The sequence below is a fragment of the Arvicola amphibius genome, chromosome X, assembly GCF_903992535.2.
Source record: "Arvicola amphibius chromosome X, mArvAmp1.2, whole genome shotgun sequence".
Classification (NCBI taxonomy): Eukaryota; Metazoa; Chordata; class Mammalia; order Rodentia; family Cricetidae; genus Arvicola; species Arvicola amphibius.
Window position 1 is genome coordinate 26,958,885 of NC_052065.1, and position 24,760 is coordinate 26,983,644.

Genomic DNA, 24,760 nt, shown 5'->3' on the forward strand with positions numbered 1-24,760 from the left:
GTAATAAAGATTTTTGAGAATGAAATAAAAGAATGGGATCCACAAGACTCTATGTATAGAAACTGTAGTGATATTTTGTTTGTATTTTAGCAAATAAAGCTTGCCTGAAGATCAGAGTGCAGAACTAAGCCACTAGAGGCCAGGGAGTGGTGATGCACACCTTTAATCTCGGGGTTTGGGAGAAGGGCAGATGGATCTCTGTTCTTTCAAGGCCACCCTGGGCTAACAAAATTGATCCAGTGTAAAAGAGAAATAGCTCACACAAAGGTGATCACAGCACTAGGGATCACATGTCTTTAATCCCAGCACTAGGGAGGTGGAAACAGGAAGAGATATGACTAAGCGGAGAGAGGAATATTAGACAGGAGACAGAGTTCAGATGCAGTCTGAAGTGCAGTGCAATCTGAGGCAGCAGTCTAAGGAAAGGAATCAGTCACCCCTTTGTTCTGAGCATTGGTAGAGGCTGACCACTCTTGCTTCTCTGATCCTTCAGCTTTCATCTGATAGCTGATTCTGAGTTTTTATTAAGAACAATTAGAATTCATGCTATAAGAGACTAGAGCAAAATACAGTTTCTCCTAGCTCCAATTCACTCCTACTGGGAGTTGCTGTCTGCTGAGATGTGTTGAAAGGTCACAGACCACAATTTGGGTTATAGAACGAGTACTCTTGCAATGGGTACCTTTACATTAAAAGGGTGGATTTTCTAAATATGTTTATCACCCTCATCCTCTAAATGTAAGGGGCCCAGGATCTGGCACCAGAAAGCATTAACTGTAAGCTCTCCTTGTTTTGTGTAGGTGGTGTTTTGCTACTTTAAAAATAACTAAACCAGTAAAAATAGGTGAATAGTCTGTTTAAGGTAGGCTTCAGTTTTATTGGTTACTATTTTGTAGGGTTTGTTTTCCTCAGATCTCTCTCTTCATTTTAAGTGAGAATGGGGATAGTCAGTACTAAGTTTGTTGGAACCAGTCAGGACTGTTTCACAACTTTAGCTATCCAAATCTATTATAAATCATTTCATAACCTTTTGGGTCTTTTGACTTACCTGCAAAGCCAAGGTACTGCACAGAGGTTGTTTTTGTTTTTTAATTTTCCTTTTTCTTTCTTTTCTTTTTCTTTCTTTTTTTTTTTGGTTTTTTTTTGTTGTTGTTGTTGTTTTTGTTTTTGTTTTTGTTTTTTTTTTTTTTTTTGAGATAGGACAGCCCTGGCTGTCTTGGAATTCAGTCTGTAGATCAGACTGGTCTCAAACTCAGAGATCCGCGTGCTTCTGCTTACCAAGTGCTGGTGTTAAAGCTGTGTGCCACCACTGCCCAGCTAGCAAGTAATATCCTACTGAGGAAAAAATTGTGATCTCTAGGGGGGAAAACGATCTTACAGAAGCCAGGAGAACCAGTAACTTATTAGACTGCTGTTTCCAGGAAAGTTTAGATGTTTAGAATGGCTTATCTACTATAAAGTTTTACTTTTTAACAGATAATTTACCAGTATATCAGTATATCAATCAGGTTATGATACAGAATGGTTTTAGTAGTAGTCTAGAAAGTCCCCTTATTACTCCAGAAACATTTTAACCTGTTTTTCAATTATGTCATATATACACACATATTTGCTTAATGCATGATTCACTAATTTCTTTCATTACTGTGAAATGTGCATTTTATGAAATTATCTTGTTTTATTTATCCATTCTTCTGTTGGTTGTGACTCAGATTTCAGTGATTTTTTTTTTTTAACCAATTCAAATGTTGACACAGAGCCTGGCATAGTGGGACACGCCTTTAATCCCAGCACTCGGGAGGCAGAGGTAGGCAAATCTAAGTTCTAGGTCAGCTAGGTCTACAGGTCTACATCGTGAGACTTGTCTTTAAAAAAAGAGTACACACATTTTGTGCATGTCTTTGGTAGTTAACTAACTTCACGTTTAAGTATGTATCGAATTTATCATTATGATCTCTGTTTTGTGAAATAAAACTATGAAAATTTTTGTTGTTGTAGTTCCACCTAGCCCTTTGTTTCTTAAAAGTGTTGTGTGTGGCAATAGACTGGGGATGGGGTGGGGATGTATTTCATATCAAACTGGGTATATTTGGAGACCCTGTCTTTTTTTTTTTTAATTTTGCACACTACGTACCCATTTTAAATTGTGAATTTCCATTTTTTGTTTGAACATGGTATTCTTTAAAATTCCATTTTGGTAACTTCGATTTGGCTTTTCTGTTTAAGAATTAATCTTTTTGGTCTTATTTTGATGAAACCTAAATTTAGTGTTGATTGCACAAAGACAGACTTTAGAATGGAATTAATGTATATAAACACTAATAGAAAACAGTTGAAGCCAGGTGGTGGTGGTGACACACACCTTTAATTCCAGCGCCTGGGAGGCAGAGGCAGGTGGATCTCTGAGTTCAAAGCCAGCCTGGTCTACAGAGCCAGGACAGCCAGGGCTACACAGAGAAACCCTATTTCAACAAACAAACAAAAAACAACTGAAATGCTTTCATGGTGAATATAATTCATAAAATATATACAACAGTATATTAGCAATAAAAAATGAAGTACTGATACATACTACAACTCAGATGAACTTTAAAAGCATTCTGAAGTGAAATGAATTGCAGAAGATAGAAAGTAGATTAAGGGTGTAAGGAATGAGGAGTGACTGCTTAATGATGGGAGTATGGTTTCTTTCTCTTTTTCTGGTACTGGTATGGAATTTCAGGGTCTCTTGCATATAGCTTACCCCTGAGCTTAGCTTTTGGATGAGGTTTCTTTGTGGGTGATGAAAATACTACAGAACTGTGACAATTATGTAAACTACATATACAAAGACATTTTCAATTGTGCAGTTTGGATAAATGATCAGTTTTGTGGATTTTGAATACGCTGGAGATAACCTCATTAATGAGAAGCAATTTGAAGTTGTTGTTTCCTTTGTCAGATCCTTTATTCTTTTTTGCCTTTACTTTTTTGACTTAACCAGTCTAGTTGTGGAAGATCCAAGCAAGTAAAAAGCTGTATATAAAGTTAATTATTAATGATCTGTCTGCCTTGATTAAATTATTAAATGAAGTCCTTGTTTCATTCTTTTGGATTAGTCACTTTTAAAACATTTTGACAAAGATTAATAAATTCTGTAAACTGGTAACTTTGAGTTCATTTTATGCTGCCATTTCAAGAGTAGGGTAGGTGATACATGTTACAGAAGGGTTTTCTACTTTATGTCTTCAATGTTTTAAACAGTGTTGCTCACATAATGTTGGCTGATATGTTTTGGGGGCTGGAATTTATCCTACTCTTGTACCCTTTGCAAGGATTTAATAAAGAAATTTTAAATAAAAGTATATCTGTTGAAAAGAGACCCAGAACTATATGTACAATAAGTTCCAGTATTTTGGAGAAAAAGGATTAAGGTAGATATTTAGCCTAATGTTATATTTTGGGGGGTAGAACTGTAACCAATAAACCAGTCACAAAAAAAGAAAAAAACTTTTGCTGGCAGCAAGGAGCACTGCAATGTTAAAAATGTCCAGAGGAAGAGTAGATATAGACTCTTCCTTCATTTTGACTGGCTATTTTCAAATCTTAAATGTTCTTTGAGCCATCCCATCCTGATTTCTTGTAGTCATTTTTTTTTCATGAATCACAAGTTGTTAATCTGTTTTCAACTGTTGATTTCTGGGATAATGAGAATAGCAGGCCGACTTAATATATGAATGATGTGTTGGTGCCAAGGGCAAATGATAGAGCACATACCACGTGTACAGAGTGGTGTGGTAATTGAAGTAGAAGTGGGAAAGCTGTCTCGCACATGACATATGATGGTTGTATACACATGAAACCTCAGAAACTCAAGCCTTAGTAGTCACAACTACTCTGACGTCTGTCATGTTATATTAATAAGTTTGTTTGTACTTAGTTAATACATATATTTTGGTTTTGTAGTTGTATATTTTTATTTATATAACTTTAAAGCCAAAATAAATGTTTAATCTTAATTTTGTTTCTATATATATTTAAGTAACATTTATTTGTTGGTCTATTTATTTATTTATTTTGGGTTTTTCAGAATAAGGTTTTTCTGGGTAGCCCTGGCTGTCCTGGAACTTGCTTTGTAGACTGGGTTGTCCTTGAACACCTTGAACTCAGTCCTGGCTCTCTTAAGTTACATTTGTAACAGGAAGTAATTAAAAGATTCTCTTTAGAACCAGAATTAGCAAATTCAAGCCAGTTTAGCATTGATAGAAACCTAGCAGGTATAGTCACATGACCTGGGACCACAATTGCATACTTATTACTAAGTCATTTCTCTATTAAGTAGGAAAGATACCTTTCTACCTGAAAGGGTGAGTCATTTGTATGTTCTTTCATTCAGCAGATAATTAGTAAGTTGTATGGCACTGCTTAATTTTGATGTCTTCTTGTTACTGGTTTCTTTAATTTCCTTTCTATTTTCTTTAGATCTAAAACTGATAGGAATATTATAACACTGAATTTTATTACAGAGAGTAAGAATTTTTTTACTTGAAATTCAGTTTTCACAAAGGACAGTGTAATAACTATCAAGTATAGTAGAGTTTTGGGTTAATGCAATATAATAACATCTATATTATGTAAAACTAGAAGTTATCTATTTCACAAATCATCCATAACAATTGTGAACAATATATCAAAAGCAGAAAATCTTAATAATGTATTTATTTTGGAGACTTTCCTTGAATTAGCCTAGAGATCATATTTTTAAGGAGCCTTTGAAGGTTCAAAAATATGAATTGCCAAGGATGAGTAATAATCTTAATCAGCATTTTGAGAAATAACCAACACTTGTTAAACCACCTATCATTTACTGGGTTCCTTCTGTGTGTTCCTGGCACTTGCACATTCTCTCATTAAAGCTTTCTAATAATCTCTAGAAATGTTAGCTACCTAGAGAGCAAGATGATACTTGGAGATAAGAGCTTTTTGTTGTGGGTCTGTTGTATTACACTGTATACATTGCTGAGAAAAACCTGTATTCTGCTTGAAAAAATAATGGGGTTTGTGGGAAACAGTAGAATTGAGAGCAATTTGATTACCCGAAATTAGTGACAGTTTAAAAAGGCTGTTACTTTGTAATTATTAAAAAGTATTACAATTCTAATACAATAACATGCCTTTGAAAAGGTCCTAAATTCCTGACAACCTACAGTAAGTATAAGATCTTTTTAAGGTAGCATAATGGAAGGAAATGTGTATACGGAAGAATGAAGTTACTGAGTTGGGATACAAGGTTAAAGTGCATATAAAGATCAGGTAGAACTGCAAAAACAAATTTCTAAAATAGAGCGTGTGACTAGACAAAACCAAGTATGGGACATTAAGCTTATAGCTACAAAATAGTAATAGTATTATTGGGGAAGGCTGGCAACTACTACAGTTCTACTTTATGAATTTGATAACTATATGTATCTCATAAATGGAATCATGTTTTTTTCCTTTCCTGATTGGCTTATTTCATAAAATAATGCCTTAAGGTTTTCATGCATGTCACAGCACATCAAAATTTATCTTTTCTCTCTCTCCTCTCCCCCTCTCTCCCTCTATCCCTATTCCTCCCTCCCTCCCCAGGGTCTTATGATATAGCCTTTGCTAGCCTGAAACTTCGTATGTAGACTAGGTAGTCTCAAACTGCCTGCCTCTGCCTCCAGAGTGCTGGGATTAAAGGTATCACCACACTTGATAAAATTTCCTCTTTTAAAAGAAACACATGCTGGGTGATGGTAGTGCAAGCCTTTAATCCCAGCACTCGGAAGCAGAGGCAGGTGGATCTCTAAGGTTTGAGGCCAGTCTGGTCTACAGAGCTAGTTCCAGGAGAGTCAGGGCTATTACGCAGAGAAATCCTGTCTCAAGAAACAAACAGCAACATAAAAAGGTTCCAATTTCTCCCCATTCTTGCCACCACTTTATTTCCCTATCTTTATTACAACCATCCTGAGGGATATGTGATATGCAGTTGTGCTTTTAATGTGCATTTAGAGAAATATCTCTTCAGATCTTTCGCTCATCTTTCGGCTGGATTGTCTGTTGAATTGGATAAATATTTGTTCTAAATACAGATTCATAATCTGATCATTTATCATTTTTCTCCATTTAGATGGTTACCCCTTTGTCTTTAGGGTATCATTTGAACTCCGATTATTACATTTATTTATAGGGGGTGTGTGTGTCTGTGTTGTCATAGTGCTCAGTGTGGAGGTCAGAGAACAACTTGTTGCGAGTCTGTTCTACCATGTGAGTTCCGGGCATGGATTAAATTTAGGTTGTCAGTCTTGGTGGCAAGAGCCTTTGGCTTACTCAGACATCTTGTTGACCCTTTAATTTTTTTTTGATCTTTGGTGCTGGAGATCGAGCTAAGTGCCTGTTCACATACAGTGCTTGCATTCTCCCATTGTGCTACACCCCAAGCCTTCAAAGTTCGTAATTTTAGTTAAATCTGGTTTGTCTGTTTCTTTTTGCTTTTGCTATTAGAAGAATTCATTGCCAAATCCTCGGCCATCATAAGATTTGCCTTTTATGCTTTAAATCTGTTAAGAAGAGGCAAAATGTATCCACACCAAATTTTCTGTTTCAAGATGTCTTTGGATTTTGTCAGGTTGATTATTGAAATTTCTTGGTCTTGATCTTAACATATACTCCATCTGGAATTTGTTGAAAGCCTTTGATGTTTTTCCATTAAATTTGGTGTTAGGTTTTGACCATATCTCATCACAAATCTTTTATTTTTCATTACCCTATATTGATGTGTGCCACATTGCTCTGATGATCTATCTGTTCATGTTTTTCTTACTCTTTCATATTGCTATCTAACAACCTGCAAGTTTGCTGATAGTTTTTTGTGTCAGAAAGTTCTGCTGTTGGACCATGTCAGTGGATTTTTAATTTCACTTGTACTTTTGTCTTTGCCCGCGCTCCTCCACCCAACTATTAGCTTTTACTAATTACCTACTGATTGCTCTGTTGTTTTACATGATGTTTTGGCTTATAAAATTCCCCACAGTCTGATCCCTGATCAATTGAATTCTCATTTTTCAGGGATAATCTTTTGTGCTGGTTCTTAAGGTTCTATTTTGACCCAGGTTGGTTGGTTATAGTTCCATTTCCCTTGTTCTCTTTGGTAAACTGCTAGTTAGGTATTTTAATTTGTTGACTTTTATGGAACTACCAATATCTTAATCGAAATATAGCCAGTTTACTATAAGAGAACTTTAGAGATTTCTGTTTTTACTCTCTGCCCCCATCCCCCACCCCTGGTGGAACTTTATACCACCAGAACTGAAGCAGTAGACTGTAGCTGGCTTCTGTTATAGTTAAAGCACTTACTTACCCTGTGCAGAGTGCTTCATGGAGCCAACATTCACTCTGTGACTCAGCCTGTCTCCTGCCTTGGAACCTTGACCCTATGGATGGATTGTGGTGAGAACCATTACATTAGGACTATAGTATTTTTGGTTTGCTGCCCTTGAAGTAGAACTTGTGTCCCACAAGTGGGACCTGAGTGGAACAAAGGAGCCCAGACCTGATAGTCTTCCCTGCAATAGAACCTCTTGCTGGATTGATGAGAAATCTAGCTACTTTTTTTCTCCCAGGGAGATACTATTAACTAGAAGGGGAGAGCCCATTGTTCTTTGGTGTGCTCCTGTAGAATGAAAAGTGCAGTGGTTTAAATGAGATAATGGTATATTTTTCTTGCTCAAAAGTTTTGTAGTTTGTTATCGATGTTCTTAAGACAATTTCCAGAGACTTAATTTTTTCCCTACCTGGTGTTGGTGCTTTTACTGAGGAAACTGCTCACCAGAGCTCCTGATAGCACCATTCTTGAAGTCATTTTTTAATTTAAAATTTGTCAAATTACAATAGCCTGAAAAGTTGGCTTTGAAAATGCCTAGAATGGATACTAACATCTACTGAAGCTTTCATTATCATAATTGTATATGTAGGACTTGACAGACCTCACTGTGGAGAAGGCCTGAGTAAAGAGAATTTGGCTAATTATCAAGCATTTCTAAGTTGTACATTTCTGTTGCCATAAGGACTTTCAAGTGCAGGGTGCATGTCTATTTTGACTTCGAGGAAATTATCCTTAGGATAGAGCCATAGCCAGATAGAAGTGACTTAGTTACAAGATTTATGTGGAGGGCTCTAACTAGTGTTGAAAATAGAATGTGAATATTTAGTTGACATGGAGTAACATACCAAAAATTGAACATCCTCATTTGCATTTTCTGAATTGATTGGTTGTAAAGTTGTCTAGACCAGACATCACACTTGGAACCTCGTTCTTAATGGTTGGAATCATAAAAATTCAGAATGATGAGCTCATGTACTGATAATTATAGGAGTATTGGGAGCTAGGACAATGAGATCTTTTACCTATCTATGTAGATATCTGTCTATCTGGTTTTTTGAGACAGGGTTTCTCTGTAGCTTTGGAGCCTGTCCTGGAACTAGCTCTTGTAGACCAGGCTGGCCTCAAACTCACAGAGATCCATCTGCCTCTCTCTCCCAAGTGCTGGGATTAAAGGCGTGTGCCACCACAGCCGGGCTCCAGGGATATCTTTTGTTTTTGAGGAAAGGTTAAATTTAAAAATTGCTTAGAGGGGCCGGTGAGATGACACAGCAGATAAAGGTTCCTGCCTCCAAACCTGACAACTCAAGTTCAATCCCTAGGACCTACATAGTGGAAGGTGAGACTTGAGTTTTAGCAAATTGTCCCCTGAGGTTTGTTTGGAATTTCTTTTTTCTTGTCATTTTTTTTCTTTTCTTGTTTTTTTTTTTGTTTGTTTGTTTGTTGTTACCTTTTGTTGTTATTTTTCGAGACAAGATTTCATATTTTTTTTGTTTTTTTTTTTCGAGACAGGGTTTCCCTGTAGTTTCTAGAGCCTGTCCTGGAACTAGCTCTTGTAGACCAGGCTGGCCTCGAACTCAGAGATCCGCCTGCCTCTGCCTCCCGAGTGCTGGGATTAAAGGCGTGCGCCACCACGGCCCGGCTCGAGACAAGATTTCTATGTGTATCACTGGCTGTCCTGGAACTTGACCAGGCTAGCCTTAAACTCAGAGATACACTTGATTCTGCCCGAGTGCTGGGATTAAAGGCAGCGTGCCAACACTGCCAAACAGTTTTAAAAATTTTAAAATAAGATTGCTTAGAGATGTTTGTATTTATGGCTATGGGCTTAATGTTAAATTATAAATGTATTGTCTTTAAAACTCCATAGCATGACCTTTCACCTTTCATGTGCCCATTGAATAATATTTTTTACAAATTTTGTGTGTCTATGGGTGCCAGAGGTCAATGCTGGTTTATCTTTCTTAATTACTCTCTTCCTTATTTTTTAAATTTTTTAATTAAAAAAAATTATGTCTGTTTTACCTGCATATATGTGTACCACATGCATGCCTGGTGCTTGAGAAAGCCAGAAAAGGTTATCTGATTGATCCCCTGGGAGTTACAGAGGATAATAAACTTCTTGTAGATTATAGGAATATAACCTGAGTTTTCTACAAGAATAGCCAGTGCTCTTAACTGCTGTATCTATCCATCCCTTTTAAATTTCTTACTGCATTTGTGCCACAGCATGTGTGTGGAAGAAAGAGGACAGACTATAGAAATTGGCTCTTTCCTTTTACCATGTGGATCTCAGGGATCAAACTCAGGTTGTCAGGCTTGGTGGCAAGCCACCAGTACTAACTAAACTGGAACTCAAAGATTGAGCTACAGTAGCTGGCTAGTAAACCCCAGGGATCCTACTATCTCTATTTCCCAGTGCTGAGATTGCAAACGTGCTGCTTTGTCTGGCTCTTTATGGGGGTGCTGAGAATTAAACTCAGGTCCTCGTGCTTCTGTAGCAGGTATTTTGTGCACTGAGCTATCTCCCCAGCTTATTTTTAAAAAACTTAATTTTTAAAAATAAGTCAGTTTATTAATATAACTAGTTACGTTTTAGAATATTTAACACAAGGAAATAATTCATTGAAAAGTTCAATTTTAGGAATCATCTATCTTCAAAAATTTTTGATTGATAGATTTCTATAATTTTGCCCCTTAGTAGTCTATGTGGTGCTTTTGTCTGGGATGATTTTTTTCTCATCACTTTTATCCAATAGCTTTCGTTTGACTATAGAGTAGGACTTTTGAATATATATGTAAGGAAGGAGGTGTGTCTTGTCTGTGCCTATGTGTATAGTAGGCAAGAAAGATGGCTTGGTGGTTTACTGATCTTGCAGAGGTCTCTGGTTCAGTTCCCAGGACCCACGTGGCAGATCACAACTGTCTATAGCTCCAGTTCCAGGAGATTAGAGCCCCCTGGGTTTGGTTCCCAGAACTCGTGGTGACTGGCAATCTTTTTTTTCCTCCTCTCTCTTATAAAGGAAAACATTTAATTGGGGTGGCTTACAGTTCAGGGATTATCATCATGGCAGTATGCAGGCAGGCAAGGTGCTAGAGAGGTAGCTTTAGAGTACATGTTTCAGGCAGCAGGAAGCGGTGCGTCTTACTGTATCTTGTATCTTGAATGTACATAAGAGCTCAAAGTCTGCTCCCACAGTGATAACTTCCTCCAACAAAGCCACACCTCCTAATAGTATTTATGGGAGGGTGGCTGGCAATCTTAGCTCCAGTTCCAAGGGATCTGTCTCCCTCTTCTGGCCTCTGAGGTCACTGCTTTCACAGGCAAAATAGTCTTACATATGAAATATTGAAGAAGTAGTTTTCTATCAGAGACCTATAACCAGTCACCATTTCATTTTCCTCATTAACCCATCGGTAAAAGGTACACTTTGTTTTTCTTTACTTTAAGAAAACATAATGTAGAGGCAGATACAAATTAGATTTGGTTCTGAATAGGTTTAATAAACTGCAACTCTTATTTTTGACTATGGGAAAAGGGGAAAGTAATAGTTACCTTCTATAATATACAGACAGACAGGAGAAACAAATGAGTTGTATAAAGTCCTTGCACTTTATAGTTATGATGCTGAAGTGCAGGAGTTCCAAGTAGTTTTATATACCATGCTGTATAAGAAGAAATTTTGTAATGTTTATAGGCAATCTCTCACAGTCAGTGGGTTGGGTGATACTTCAATTTTAGGGTTTATTTTAATTTTAGTGGGAGTCGTGAAAATTAGACCCAAATACATTTCACATTAGATTTAATCACAAGAGATTTTTGTTTGTTATTTTCAAAGTGAAGTATAGGCCTGATTCCATCTGATGAGGAACCTGGACATAAGTGCCATTAAAAGCACAGGTGCTTTTACTCTGCAGGCCAAAAGAAACTCGGTAGTCTAATAAATATGGATTTAAAGTTTTAGTAGTATTTTGTGTACTTTTGTTAGTTTGAGAAGAATGCTTGTTACTAAGTGGTTGGGACTTGTTGCCTTGATTAGGGCTCCAAAGTGCTGTGATTAACACCTTATCAAAAGTGGAAACTTTATTATTACTTGATGAATTCAGTTGTATTAGGATGAATTCAGTTGTATTAGGGTAGTATGCTATACAGTTTACTATGACAAGGTTTGCAGTCATTTGGTTTGGAATGAGAATAGGAAATAAAATAGAGCTTGGATTTCTCATAATTATGGAATCTGAAATCCAAGATCTAGATGTTGATAGATTTGCTTCTTTTTTGTGCGCGCGCTTGTGTGTGTGTGTGTGTGTGTGTGTGTGTGTACACGAACGAACTAATTTGCTATCTTTGTTAGATAAGTAGTCTCTCTTAAAAAATTTACAAGTCGCCGTGCAGTGGTGGCGCATGCCTTTAATCCCAGCACTCGGGAGGCAGAGGCAGGCGGATCTCTGTGAGTTCGAGACCAGCCTGGTCTACACTAGCTCCAGGACAAGGCTCTAAAGCTGCAGAGAAACCCTGTCTCGAAAAACCAAAAAAAAAAAAATTTACAAGTCAGTTTGTGTTTTTTGTTCTGATGTACATGCTTTTTCAGTATACTTAAGGGATTAGCCCGCTAGTTAAGGACAGTTTACCATTCCATGATTTAACTGAGTGGCAACTAACTTCTTGGTACCTGTCTTTGGAATCAGTTCCAGGAGAAAATTGAAATACTTCCTGATAAAGCTAGACTTACATGGTTTTGTGGAATAATAACTATAGAACCATTAAGTTGAATGTAGTAATGAAGCTTTAGATTTTTTTTTTACTTTTTACCCGTCATTTTAGTTATGCTCTCTTGACTTGATTCACTCATGATACTGAACTTTGTAACAGTGTTTTAGTTCATGATAGTTATATCTAAAGTAAAATGTTCTCTTTCCTTTTACTTGTAGGTTATGCAATGGTCTCTGCAAGATGTTTTATTCTTGAATTGGAGCTTTTTAAGACTGACAAATGCTGGTACTTCATCTTCTATAAGTGGACTATAATTTCTTTTCGTAAGACAACTACATAAGCAGACAAAATTGCAAAGATCTGCCCTGTGTCGAGTATGACAGCCACGACTCGTGGCTCTCCAGTTGGAGGGAATGACAACCAGGGCCAAGCTCCTGATGGACAGTCTCAGCCCCCTCTCCAACAGAATCAGGTAAGACATAGATAAAGACACATTTGAGTTTCTCCTGTGTGGAAACATGATAGAAATGATTGTAAAGCAACCATAAAAAATAAATGTTTTGTTTAAGAAAAGTAAATACAGGTCTTCAGCTGTAACAAAAAACTCTAGTGCTTACATTGTCAGTCTTCAATAAAACTAAAGATTTAAGCCCCGTGTCGATTCTGGGAGAAACCATTATTCAGTGTAGCCTATGGGACCAAGTAAATCATAACTCTAATTTTTTGTATGCCATATACATAAAATCATAAATTAATCAGTTTACAATAAGACTTTTTAAAGAATATAGAATGAAGTCTTAATACTGGTGTTCAAATTTTACCTTTGCACCATACCAGCTTTATGACTGGATAAGTTACATAATTTCTAAACCTGAGTTTCTTCGTTTGTATGATAGGGATAACAGTAATGGAACTTCATGGCATTATTTGAGGATCAAGTGAAATGTTCGTAAAGATCTCTTAGTATAGATACTGGTGTCAGTTTCTTTCTTTGTCCCGATGCTCTTAAAGTAATAATTTTTTTTGGTTTTTTTTTTTTTTTTTTGATTTTTCGAGACAGGGTTTCCCTGTAGTTTCTAGAGCCTGTCCTGGAGCTAGCTCTTGTAGACCAGGCTGGCCTCGAACTCAGAGATCCGCCTGCCTCTGCCTCCCGAGTGCTGGGATTAAAGGCGTGTGCCACCACCGCCCGGCCTTAAAGTAATATTTTTATACTTTATATTCGACTTAGGTAAAGTTTCTGGTTCTCCTGGTTCCTGTTCCCCCATTGGAAGATTTTTACTAGTAAAATTTACTGGTTTTAAAAAACAATAACAAAAACAAACAACAGCAAAAAAAAAAAAAAAAAAAAAAACAAACCCTGTGTAGATCCATTTTTTTTTTTCCTTTTTTTTTTCGAGACAGGGTTTCTCTACATAGCCCTAGCTGTTCTGGAACTAGTGTAGACCAAGTTGGCTTCAAATTTACAGAGATCTACTTGCTTTTGCTTCCCAAGTGCTGGGATTAAAGGTGTGTGCTACTATGCCCAGCCTAGATCCATTTTTTAAAGAAGGTCGGTCGGTCGGTCTGTCTGTCTTTCTTTCTTTCTCTCTCTCTCTCTCTCTCTCTCTCTCTCTCTCTCTCTCTCTCTCTCTCTCTCTCTCTCATCTTTCTTTCTATCTATCTATCTATCTATCATCTATCTATCTATCCATCTATCCATCCATCCATCCATCCATCCATCCTATCTATCATGTATACAATGTTCTGTCTGTGTATATGCCTGCAGGCCAGAAGAGGGCACCAGACCCCATTACAACCATGCAGTTGCTGGGAATTGAACTCAGGACCTTTGGAAGAGCAGGCAACGCTCTTAACCTCTGAGCCATCTCTCCAGCCCAAGAAGGATTTTCTTTAAAAATTTTTTTCTTTTTTTTGGGGGGGGGGGTCAGTTTTGTCCACTTCATCTAAAGCACCAACTTTATTTAGATGTAGTTGTTTATAATACTGTTTGTGCCCTTGGGTACTGAAATGGAACTCAGGTTCCTGAATATGCTTCTCACCTCAGATCCTGAAATATCCTTTTTACTATTTTTTTTTTTTTTTTTGGTTTTTCAAGACAGGGTTTCTCTGCAGCTTTTTTAGAGCCTGTCCTGGAACTAGCTCTTGTAGACCAGGCTGGCCTCGAACTCACAGAGATCCGCCTGCCTCTGCCTCCCGAGTGCTGTACTATTTTTTTTTTATATTGGGGGCTTGTGGCGGTGTCTTTATTCCTCTCTGATACTGCTGATTTGTATTCTCTCTCCTGATTAATCTTTCTAGGGGCTTACCAATGTCATTAATGCCCCCCAAATATTTTTGGGGACTTTGATATTCCCCCAAAACATACCACATGTTCTTACTGTTCTTTACTTTCTTTGGATTTGATTTTTTTGTTTTTATCTTCTGAAATTTATCTTAGCCCTTTCTAATCTATATAGTTTTATACATTTGTGATAATGCAGCCCCTGTAGTACTGCTATGGGTAAACTGGTTGAGGTTGTGTATGAGTAATGGGCATACATTTTTGTGGAGTTTGTATGAGTAAGTTTTAAAGCAAAAGTGTTGTTATTGTAGAGTACTTATATTTGTGATTTGGGGCTAGGTTTTTACTATTCAGCTGTTAGAGGTTATATTCTATCATTAGTCTGATAGAAGAGACCTCTCTCTCTTTCTTTCTCTTGTCTGTCTGTGTGTCTTCCTCCCCTTCCTCTGCCACTTGAGAGAAAATGAGCAAACCAGGTCCTCCCTTTCAAATGTGCCAACTTTCTTAATTCATTTCCTTTTCTAGTTCTTATTTTTTTGAGACATAAAATGCTAATACATATGGTCACAAAACTTGACAAAGTAAAGTTTTTCCTGTCCCATAAATTTGAAGATCAGTATTCAAGTTTTTTTAAATATAGTCAAAGGATTGTTGGACACCAATAATGACTTTTTAAACCAGGAACTAGTAGTTTATCTTTCTCCCTCTTCTTTATTATCTGTGTTGTATGTGGATTCTAACCTCTTCTTGCAATTTTCATGGCTTGGCAGGGCTTTCAGTGAAAAGAAATCTTGTTCGTTAACGTTATATTTATTTTGAAACAGGGTTTCTCACTATGTATCTGGTTGTCCTGGAACTCCCACGTAAATCAGACTGGCCTTAAACTCAAGGATTTTCCTGTCTTTGCCTCCCAAGTGCTGGGATTAAAAGTGTATGTTATGGAGCTGGAGAGATGAGATGGTTTAGAGGTTAAGAAAACTTTCAGAGGTCCTGAGTTCAGTTCCTAGCAACTACATAGTGGCTCACAATCATCTATAATGAGATCTGTTTTTTTCTTCTGGTATACAGGCATACATGCAGGCAGGAAGGAAATGGTATATATATGAACAAAATCTTTTTTAAGACATTAATTTTATTTTAAAATATACTTGGTTTTGTAGCGGTCTTAGGATTGTGATAGTAGTATTTCATGTCTGTTAGGTATTAATATATATTTTTCATCTATTGACGATAACTCTCATCTTTAAAACAAAAGAATAAAAGTGAATTACATTCTTACCTATAGAACCACTCTTTACCTATAGAATTTCTCCTTGTTTCTTATTTCTATTTTTTGGTTTGATTTGGTTTGGTTTTGGTTTTTTCAAGATAGGGCTTGTTTCTTTGTAGCACTGGCTGTCCTGGAACTCACATTGTAAACTATATTGACTTTGAATTCACAGAGATATGCCTTCCTTTACCTTTCAACTGCTGGGATTAAAAGTGTGTGCCACCACCATCCAGGCTATTCTATGTTATTTAATGATAAGATTTTATTTATTTTACAAAATCTGATACTGTTGGGCCATAAAGAAGCAACCAAAGATTTAATCAGTGTCCGATTAGGGCTTAGGGTTTTGTTTATGTTGTTCCGTTTTTCTTTTCATTATTTTTAATTATATGTGTGTATGTGCATCTATGTGTGGATATATGCACTAAGTACAGGTACCTACAGAGGTAGTGTGATATCTCCCTGGAACTGGTGGTTGTGAGCTTCCTGGTATGGGTGCTGAGAATTGAACTCCAATTCTCTGTAAGAGCAGTGGATACTCTTAACTGCTGAGTCATCCCTCCAGCCCAGGACTCAGTTTCTTGATAACTTTACACATACTGAAATAAAATAAAGAGAAAATTTTAAAAAATTAGTAAGTAGAGGTAGTCATTTTTGAGCCATGTGTGTTCTTGTTTAGCTTGAGTCATCAGGCTCAGTGGCAAGCACCTTACTAAGCCATCTTGCTGGCCCATAAAGGGGAATTTCTTAATCAAATTTTTAGCTTTAAAAATCTGTGCATATAGATTTTAAAGCTCCAAGTATGTCATAAAAACGAGTGACAAATGGGATGAACATTCCTCAGATATGCAGTATTTGAGAACGTTCTAGAATGTAATTTGACAATGTATGCTAATAGTTTTTAAACAAATTGTCTATATTGTTGTAGTAAATATTTCTAGTGTCCTGTCTTAAAGAAAAATTTGCTTTCTACAAGATTTATACATGGAAAGCTCATTAATTTTAATTTGTGCAATGCTGAAAATTTTGACTACTTAGATATTGACTGGAAAGGGAACAGATACAGCCCTGATTCTGAAAATGAAAAGGACAGATGACAGTCCTATTTTTTTTTTTTTTTTTTTTTTTTTTTTTTTTTTTTGGTTTTTCGAGACAGGGTTTCTCTGCAGCTTTTTTAGAGCCTGTCCTGGAACTAGCTCTTGTAGACCAGGCTGGCCTCGAACTCACAGAGATCCACCTGCCTCTGCCTCCCGAGTGCTGGGATTGAAGGCGTGCGCCACCACCGCCCGGCTGACAGTCCTAATTTTATTGAAAATTTACACATCCATGAATCGTTTTATTTTTACATTAAAATGATCACAAGGAGGTAATTAAAATGTCCTTGCTGTTGTTTTATTTGTTGGTGTGGTATTTATAGATGTTTAAAATTGGTTTTTGTCCATATTTTTTGTGAGCTTGTAAGCACAGGACAAAGTGTTTTGGCTGTTAAAAACAGGTTTCTAAAGTTACAGACTTCAATTTAGCTCTTTATATGGGGCTTCTGGCACTTGAATTCTTCTGGTGACTTTGTGTGGTAACTGCAGTGTTTTCCATGTTAAATGTAAAAATTCATCATTAAGTTGCTTACTTCATTTCATAGTTCACAAATTCTGAAAGAACATATTAAATCATAAGCTTTCAGTGATCTCTTTGTAAAATTTTATGCTACTGACATTTTAAAAAATATTACTAATCTATTAGTGTTTGGACTAGTGTGTTTGTGTTATAGAAAGTTAATATCTGAATATTTAATTTTTAATCAAGACTTCATCACCCGATTCTTCCAATGAGAATTCCCCGGCAACTCCTCCTGATGAGCAAGGTCAAGGTGATGCCCCTCCACAGATTGAAGATGAGGAACCTGCATTTCCACATACTGACTTGGCAAAGTTAGATGATATGATCAACAGGTCAGTTGGTTTTGTTTCTGGTGTATTAATACATAAGAAAGCCAGGTTTTCCAGCATTCTATGTGATAGGTAACACAAAGACAGTGATGAGGAATCTACTGCCATCATAATCACTACCAAGTACTTTATAACCCATGGTTCTTGGTGGATATAATGAAAAAGAGTGAGAAATTTTGAGGTTAACAATAGGCACCTACATCGGGCCATATTTTTTTGATTCCAAAGTAGAACTGTTTGCGGTTTTTTGTTTGTTGTTTTGTTTTCCTTTGGTTTTTGAAGACAGGGTTTCTCTTACAACAGTCTTGACTGTCCTGGAACTCGCTCTGTAGACCAGGCTGGCCTTGAGCTCACAGAGATCCACCTGCCTCTGCCTCCCAGTGCTGGTAAGGGCATGTGCCACCATCTGACCAATGATGAAGCAGGTTTTCAGTTGGCATATTCCTAAGTTTAATAACTTTAGGGTATCCCTGAAACAAACAGGACATGCCCTTCATGATACTTTTAAGATGTTCTTTAGGGTAAGGAAAGAATGTAAAGAAACAGAAGTGTATGTCAAAACACCCTATCTGAGTGTAGTCCTCACTGGGTAGTATGAGCTCAACAAGGGTCCCTCAGAAAGAGTAGTGGACACTGGAGCAATGAATGGCTCAACCAGCAAGAGTACTTGCTGCTTTTCCAGAGGACTCAGATTCTGTTCCTGGCACCGTATGGCAGCACCCATCTGTCATCTGTTATTCTAGACCCGGGGAGTTATGGTTACCTCTTTTGGCCTTGAAAAGTACCAAGCATACATGCAGACTTAATACTCTCATACACATAAAATAATTAAAAAGAGAACATTTTTAAAAGGATAATGAAAATATACTCTTAGGAATTTTGATTTTTTTTGGTGTATTTTTACTTAATCAAAGTAAAAACTGTTAGATACATGGAGAAATAAAAGTCCTCTGCATTAAACAAACTGAGCTGGGTGTAGTGGTGCACATCATTAATCTCAGCACTTGGGAGGCAGAGGCAGGCAGATCTCTGTGAGTTCAGGATAATCCTGGACTACATAGTAAGTTCTAGGGCAGCCAGAGCCACATAGACCCTATTTGGAGAGAAAACACAAAACAAAAATCTAAAGTCCTTAGTAATAAGTATGCATTGTTAAATAAGCATAGAACTATGTTGTATAATATATAGTAAATAAAATTTATCTAACCCCTTCCCCCAGCTTTATCCCCTTTACATATCCCAACCAAAAATTTCTCTTAACATAAATCAGGAGTACATTGTTCCATATTCGTGTTTATAACTATATATGTATTTTTCTGTACATAGAAAATCTTATAATTTTGTAACTTGTTTTACTTGTTTGGAATATTTTCAATTGATTCATCTTAAAGGGAACATTTAAAAGAATTTTTGCTCCTAGTAGCAGCTTATAATAATCACATGCAATGAATTATTGTCGAATCAATTTTTTTCTTTTACTTTTTTGGGGGAGTTTTCCTACTTGCACCTTCTGTAAGGCTGTATTTGTAGGTAAATATTGTTTGAATTTGTATCATGTTTTCTCCATTTATGGTAATTGCAAGTTTTGGGTATAGTAAGCTGGGCTGTGTCAGATCAATGTTAGGATATATATATAATGGTTCTTGGTTTTTCTTAATAGCAGAAATGACATAGCGGAAAGTTGCATTGTTACATTTCAGATTTGTCTAGTGGTTGATAAAATATGCAGGCTAGATATTAGGTTGCATAAAAACAATTCTTTATGGAAGAAAAATGCAAAGGACATTTTTAAAATAATGGTGGGTAGTTATTTATTTCCAATAGGTTATTAATGGAATGTTTTTACTAAAAAGGGGCAAGAGCAGTTGAGATTGAGTTAAGACCAGCTCTTAGGAGAAATTTCAGTGGTTGGCTAGAAGAAGGTTGACTCTTCTGGGGACAATGGGTGAATTAATGGTGATGATTGGGAAGGCCTATGAAAAGGGTGGATAGCCAGATGGTCAGCACTGAAACTAAAGAGAAGGCTGCATCTTTGTTTAAGGGGGGGTCACCTGTGGATTTTGCAGATTCTTTAGAAAAAATTGCTAGATTATGAGGCATGAATCAGTCTTGGCCTCCTGAAGTTTTTGTTCTTTGTGAAGAAGTTCAAAGCATACTTCTAATCTGAATTTTGAAAGCCCTTTCCTGTGAAGTTTAATAATAGGCATCTGATGCACAATTTGGTATTTTATTATAATATTTCTTACATTTTTTAAAAGTCTTCTTGTAGATACAACAAATGATACTTAATTGTTAAAAAGAAAATTCAGCCAGGCACACTGTTAGTGTTTAATGTTATTTTAGTTAATTCTTAATATTTTCATAGTAAAATGAATAATTGTAATTAGTAACTGACTATAGTACGTTTTATATTTAATACACAACCATTAAGCCTCTATTTTATAAATTCTTAGGCCTCGATGGGTCGTTCCAGTTTTGCCAAAAGGGGAATTAGAAGTGCTTTTAGAAGCTGCTATTGATCTTAGCAAGAAAGGTATGTCTGAGTGTCAATGCTTTTCTAAATGTGTGCTACTACATATATTTTCACTTTATTCCTGAAAACTTTATTTTCCTGTTAAAACACAAGCTTACAGATAAAGCTCTCGTTTGTTTAAAAAGGACAGTCCTCAAGAGTGCTAGACAGAACATGTATATGTGTTTATATTTCTAAAGAGCAAGTCCATTGTTTAGATTTGCAGTCACGCAAAGATTTATTCCTGTTGTGGGAATTCCATAATATACACACAAGTTTTTACAATTAAGTACTCTGTAGGCAAAGCTACAGAGAAACCCTGTCTCGAAAAACAAACAAACAAAAAAGAAGCAATGCATCTTACTTGGTCACTTGGAGAATAGTAAAGGTAAGAGTGGGCGCTAAGTACATAGTTTGCAAGCTAATATTTAAAAAATAATTGTGAAATGACAAATTTAAGACTTTCAGAACAAAATGCTTGAGTCTCTGTCACATGGCACTAACTCATTTTGGGTTTAAGTTATAGTCTCATATTTATTTCTTTTATTTTTTTTTACTTCATTGATGATAAAACCTAAGATTGTAGTATATGTTAGACTAGCTACCCTTGCACTAAGCTATAGCTTCAGCCCTGAGTTGTTGTTAATATTATCACTTCTGCATAATTATTTTAGAATTTGATTCGGGAGGCCTCAAAATAGCCAAGCAGTTAGTTATTAATGTTTGCTGCTCTTGCAGAGAAGGGGACCCAGGTTTATTTAGTTCCTAGCACCCACGATCATTGGCTCATAATCACCTGTAATGTCAGCTCCTAGGAATCAGACACCGTCTTCTGGCCCCTTATAGTACCTGCATGAAACACGGTATACATCAGGCGCGCGCGCGCACACACACACACACACATAAATTTTTCTTAATAATTTTTAAAAGTTTATTTCTGAATTAAGTTTCCTTTCTGACTTGTAGAAACTTTGAAATAACAATAGTGTTATGATAATGCTGTTAACTTTTTTTCAGACGTACCCTGTAACTGCTAGCCTGTCATTGAGGTTTCCAATTACTCATGTCTTTCATCACTCAGTTGAACATTGTGAAGTAATTTTTTCCTCCCCTTTCTTAGGTCTTGATGTTAAAAGTGAAGCATGTCAGCGATTTTTCCGAGATGGGCTAACAATCTCATTCACAAAAATCCTTACAGATGAAGCAGTGAGTGGCTGGAAGTTTGAGATTCATGTGAGTTTTCCATTTGACTTTTAAAAAGCAGATTATATAGTGATCCTTTCGGTGGGGAGGGCAAGTATGTGTGTATTTGTGTATGATATAGTTGGCCGATTGGAGTATAAATGTTTAACTTTTAAAGTAATTCTATAGTAAATTATTTCTGTTAGAGGCAGCATGGGCATTTAAAGCTAGCATGAGATTTAGAGCTAAAAATACTTGATTTAATCTTTCTCCCTGGTTCTCTAGTACCTTTTGAACTTGGGCAAATCCCCCCATTTTATTGAAAATATAATGCAGTCAATTGTAAGATGTAGTTTTACCTATTTTATATATTGTTAAGGAAGGCAAAATTGCCCAAGATGGGTAAAATGTAATGCATATTTGAGGGACTAGAAAAGTCAGTGTTGTAGAGGTAATGAGAAATGAACTCGCTGCAGAAAAGAACAGCAAAGAAACATGCATATTTCAGTTTTGGCACCTAAAACTTCTAAGTGTTTAAGCCATGAGTTACTGTCTAAACAATTCTCTAGTCTGAATTCAATTTACAATTGTCATCCCTTTTAAGTAGATAATTCAGGGGCTATAATATCTCCGAATAATGAACAGAAGCAAATGAAAATACTTTAGTATTTGTTATTTGTAGGATGCAATCAAATTTCGTTTAAAGAGTTGTATTTGGACTAATGAAATGCTGTAACTGCTACAGACCTATTACTTGTTTCACTATGGACATAGTCATAAAGCCAATGATGTTTTTATATTTTGAACATATTTTCAGTTACAATGATGGGGTAAAAGTCACAATATAACAATTTCAGATTTAGAAATATGATTTGTCAGTGTATAGTCTTCCATTTGAAGTAACTGATACATTATTTTAATTTTAGAATTGTTGCTTCCAGTGTAAGAATTCTAAACAGGGAAAAAAGGGAATTTGTATCTTGTCTGAAGACATAGAGCAGGATCTGGCAACTCATTACTTCATTTTTAAGCAAGTAACTTCTTGAAAGTACACACCATATAAATTATAAAACAGATTAATTGGGTGATAATACTAGTGGATTAAATATATTCAAGTAATCAGTATAAAATGGGGAGTTCATTTAATATTAAGAGTAATTAGGATTGCATTGCAACTTTTATTTGAAATTGCAGTATTTCACATTCTAAATCACCTTTCTCCCATATATAACAGAGATGTATTATTAACAATACTCATCGCCTGGTGGAGCTATGTGTGGCTAAATTGGCCCAAGACTGGTTTCCACTTCTAGAACTTCTTGCCATGGCCTTAAATCCTCATTGCAAATTCCATATCTACAATGGTACACGTCCGTGCGAATCAGTGTCCTCAAGTGCTCAGGTGCCTGAAGATGAACTTTTTGCTCGTTCTCCAGACCCTCGATCACCAAAAGTATGTTGGTTTGTTACTTTCAAAATTAAACATTAAGATTGTTTTGTTCTACTGCAGAACTTTAATCTCAATCTCTTGTGAAGACAGAAAAAGACTAATTTAATTATACTCTGAAAGGGATTTTGCATTATGGTTTGAATTCTTGATTTTATACCCGAACTGTTTTATTGTATTCTAGTGTTTAGTTTTTCTGTGTAGTAATAGTTGAGATCTGACAACCAAATGTGGCTTTGAGACTTTCAATGAAACAGTATATAGCACTAGGAGCCTTTGCGTAGTCACAGTATTTCATTTCAGTTCAGTGTTTATGATTCCCTCCTCCATGTATAGTTAATCCCTATTATCTTTTACTCAACCTAGAAATAGTCATAATTTGGTTAATACAAGATATTTGTTTCATTTATAATAGTAATAGAGAAAAATTATGACTGATTAGAAACCTCAGGTATAGATAATAAAGCCATGATATTTTTTTAACTCCAGAATAGGAATGTGTTATATATGCTTAATAATAAATAATAAATCACAAAAGTAAAATAATGGAAATTATAAAATGGAAGCAGGAAGATAAAACTTTGAAATTTTACTAAAATATATAGTTAAAAATAAGCAGACTGTACTTTAGTTTTTTAAAGTATATACTTTTAAATTTATACTTTTATAATTTCAATTTATTTTAGTAAGTGCCGCTAATACATAGTTTCTAAATATAGACTTTAAGGAAACTTTTAAGATTTGTTTTTGTTTCATGTGCATGAGTAATTTGCCTGTGTGTATGTTTTTACACCATGTACAGACCTGGTGCCCTTCAGAGGCCAGAAGAAGGTATTGAATCCCCTGTAATCCACAATTCCCATGTGAGTGCTGGGAATTGAACCCAATTCATCTGTAAGAGCAGTCACTGCTTAACAGCTGAGCTACCTACCTGTCTGCTCCCAAGAGAGATATTTTTAAGATTTGGGTTTTTTTTTCCCTTCTCCTAATCAGCCAAGAAATATTAAAAGTCAGAGGAATTTTGTGACTTTTATTGTTAAATGTTTTTAAAAATTGATTATCAGGAGGTGGTGATGCACACCTTTAATTCCTGCACTTGGGATGCAGAGGCAGGTGGATCTCTTGTTCCAGTACAGCCGGTGCTGTTAGACAAAACTTTTCTCAACCCCCCCCCCCCCCCCCCCCCCCCCGCAAAGAGCATGCACATTCTAGGCTATAGAATCATTTAAAAAATTTTTTCTATGTAAGACTGGTTTAATGTTGCCAGTTCTGGGGTATGTGTTGCCTCCTCCTGACCTCCACCCAAAGGTAGTGCACATGCATACCGAACACTTATAAACATAAAATCTTAAAAGAGAAAGAATGTAACTATTAAGTATATCAACTCAGTAGTCTCATTCTAGTTACTGAAGAAATATAAAAAAAATACATAGCAAACATGTACTTTTTTACAAGTAATCATAAAAGAGATCTGGTGAGCTTGAATAGATGGCTCAGTGGTTAAAGAGCACTTGTTGCGCTTGTGGAGAATCTGGGTTCAGTTTGTGAGTCACCATTTGGATGCTATAATCTCCCTTAATTTTGACTCCATTGAACCTAATGTTCTCCTCTGGCCTCTGGCACCAGACATGCACATGGTGAAGTATATAAAGGCAAACATACACGTAAAATAAATACTGAGAGTTTAATGACCTAGGATTGGTCGTTAAAATAAATTAAAAGATAGGGAAATATTGAACTTACTGCAATAAGACAGTGTCTAGTCTTAGAGAACTTAAAATTTCAATTGTTACGATTAGCTTATTGTATTTGTTACCTTGGTTTCTTGAGACAGGGTTTCTCAGTGTACCCTGGCTACCCTGGAACTCATGCTGTAGGTCAGGTTTGCCTTGAACTCAACAATTCCCACCTGCCTCTGCCCCGAGTACTGGGGTTAAAGGTGAGCACCACCATTGCCCAATAAACAGAATCTGTATTCTACATTCCCTCTTTTTAAATACAGCTGTGGGTATTTTTTTTTTTTT

The 24,760-nt window shown here is 36.2% G+C and overlaps 1 protein-coding gene across 6 annotated transcripts in view; it reads left to right on the forward strand.

Annotated features, from left to right (window-relative positions):
- Usp9x (ubiquitin specific peptidase 9 X-linked) overlaps window positions 1-24,760 on the forward strand; it is a 137,754-nt gene that overhangs the window by 39,086 nt on the left and 73,908 nt on the right. For all 6 annotated transcript variants that reach the window (XM_038315968.1, XM_038315973.1, XM_038315972.1 and 3 more), the window contains 5 exons: window positions 12,317-12,570; window positions 17,453-17,598; window positions 20,049-20,128; window positions 21,228-21,340; window positions 22,524-22,742. In XM_038315968.1, the coding sequence (XP_038171896.1) occupies window positions 12,475-12,570; window positions 17,453-17,598; window positions 20,049-20,128; window positions 21,228-21,340; window positions 22,524-22,742 (654 nt within the window). In that variant the 5' untranslated portion in view covers window positions 12,317-12,474. The remainder of the gene's footprint in view (window positions 1-12,316; window positions 12,571-17,452; window positions 17,599-20,048; window positions 20,129-21,227; window positions 21,341-22,523; window positions 22,743-24,760) is intronic.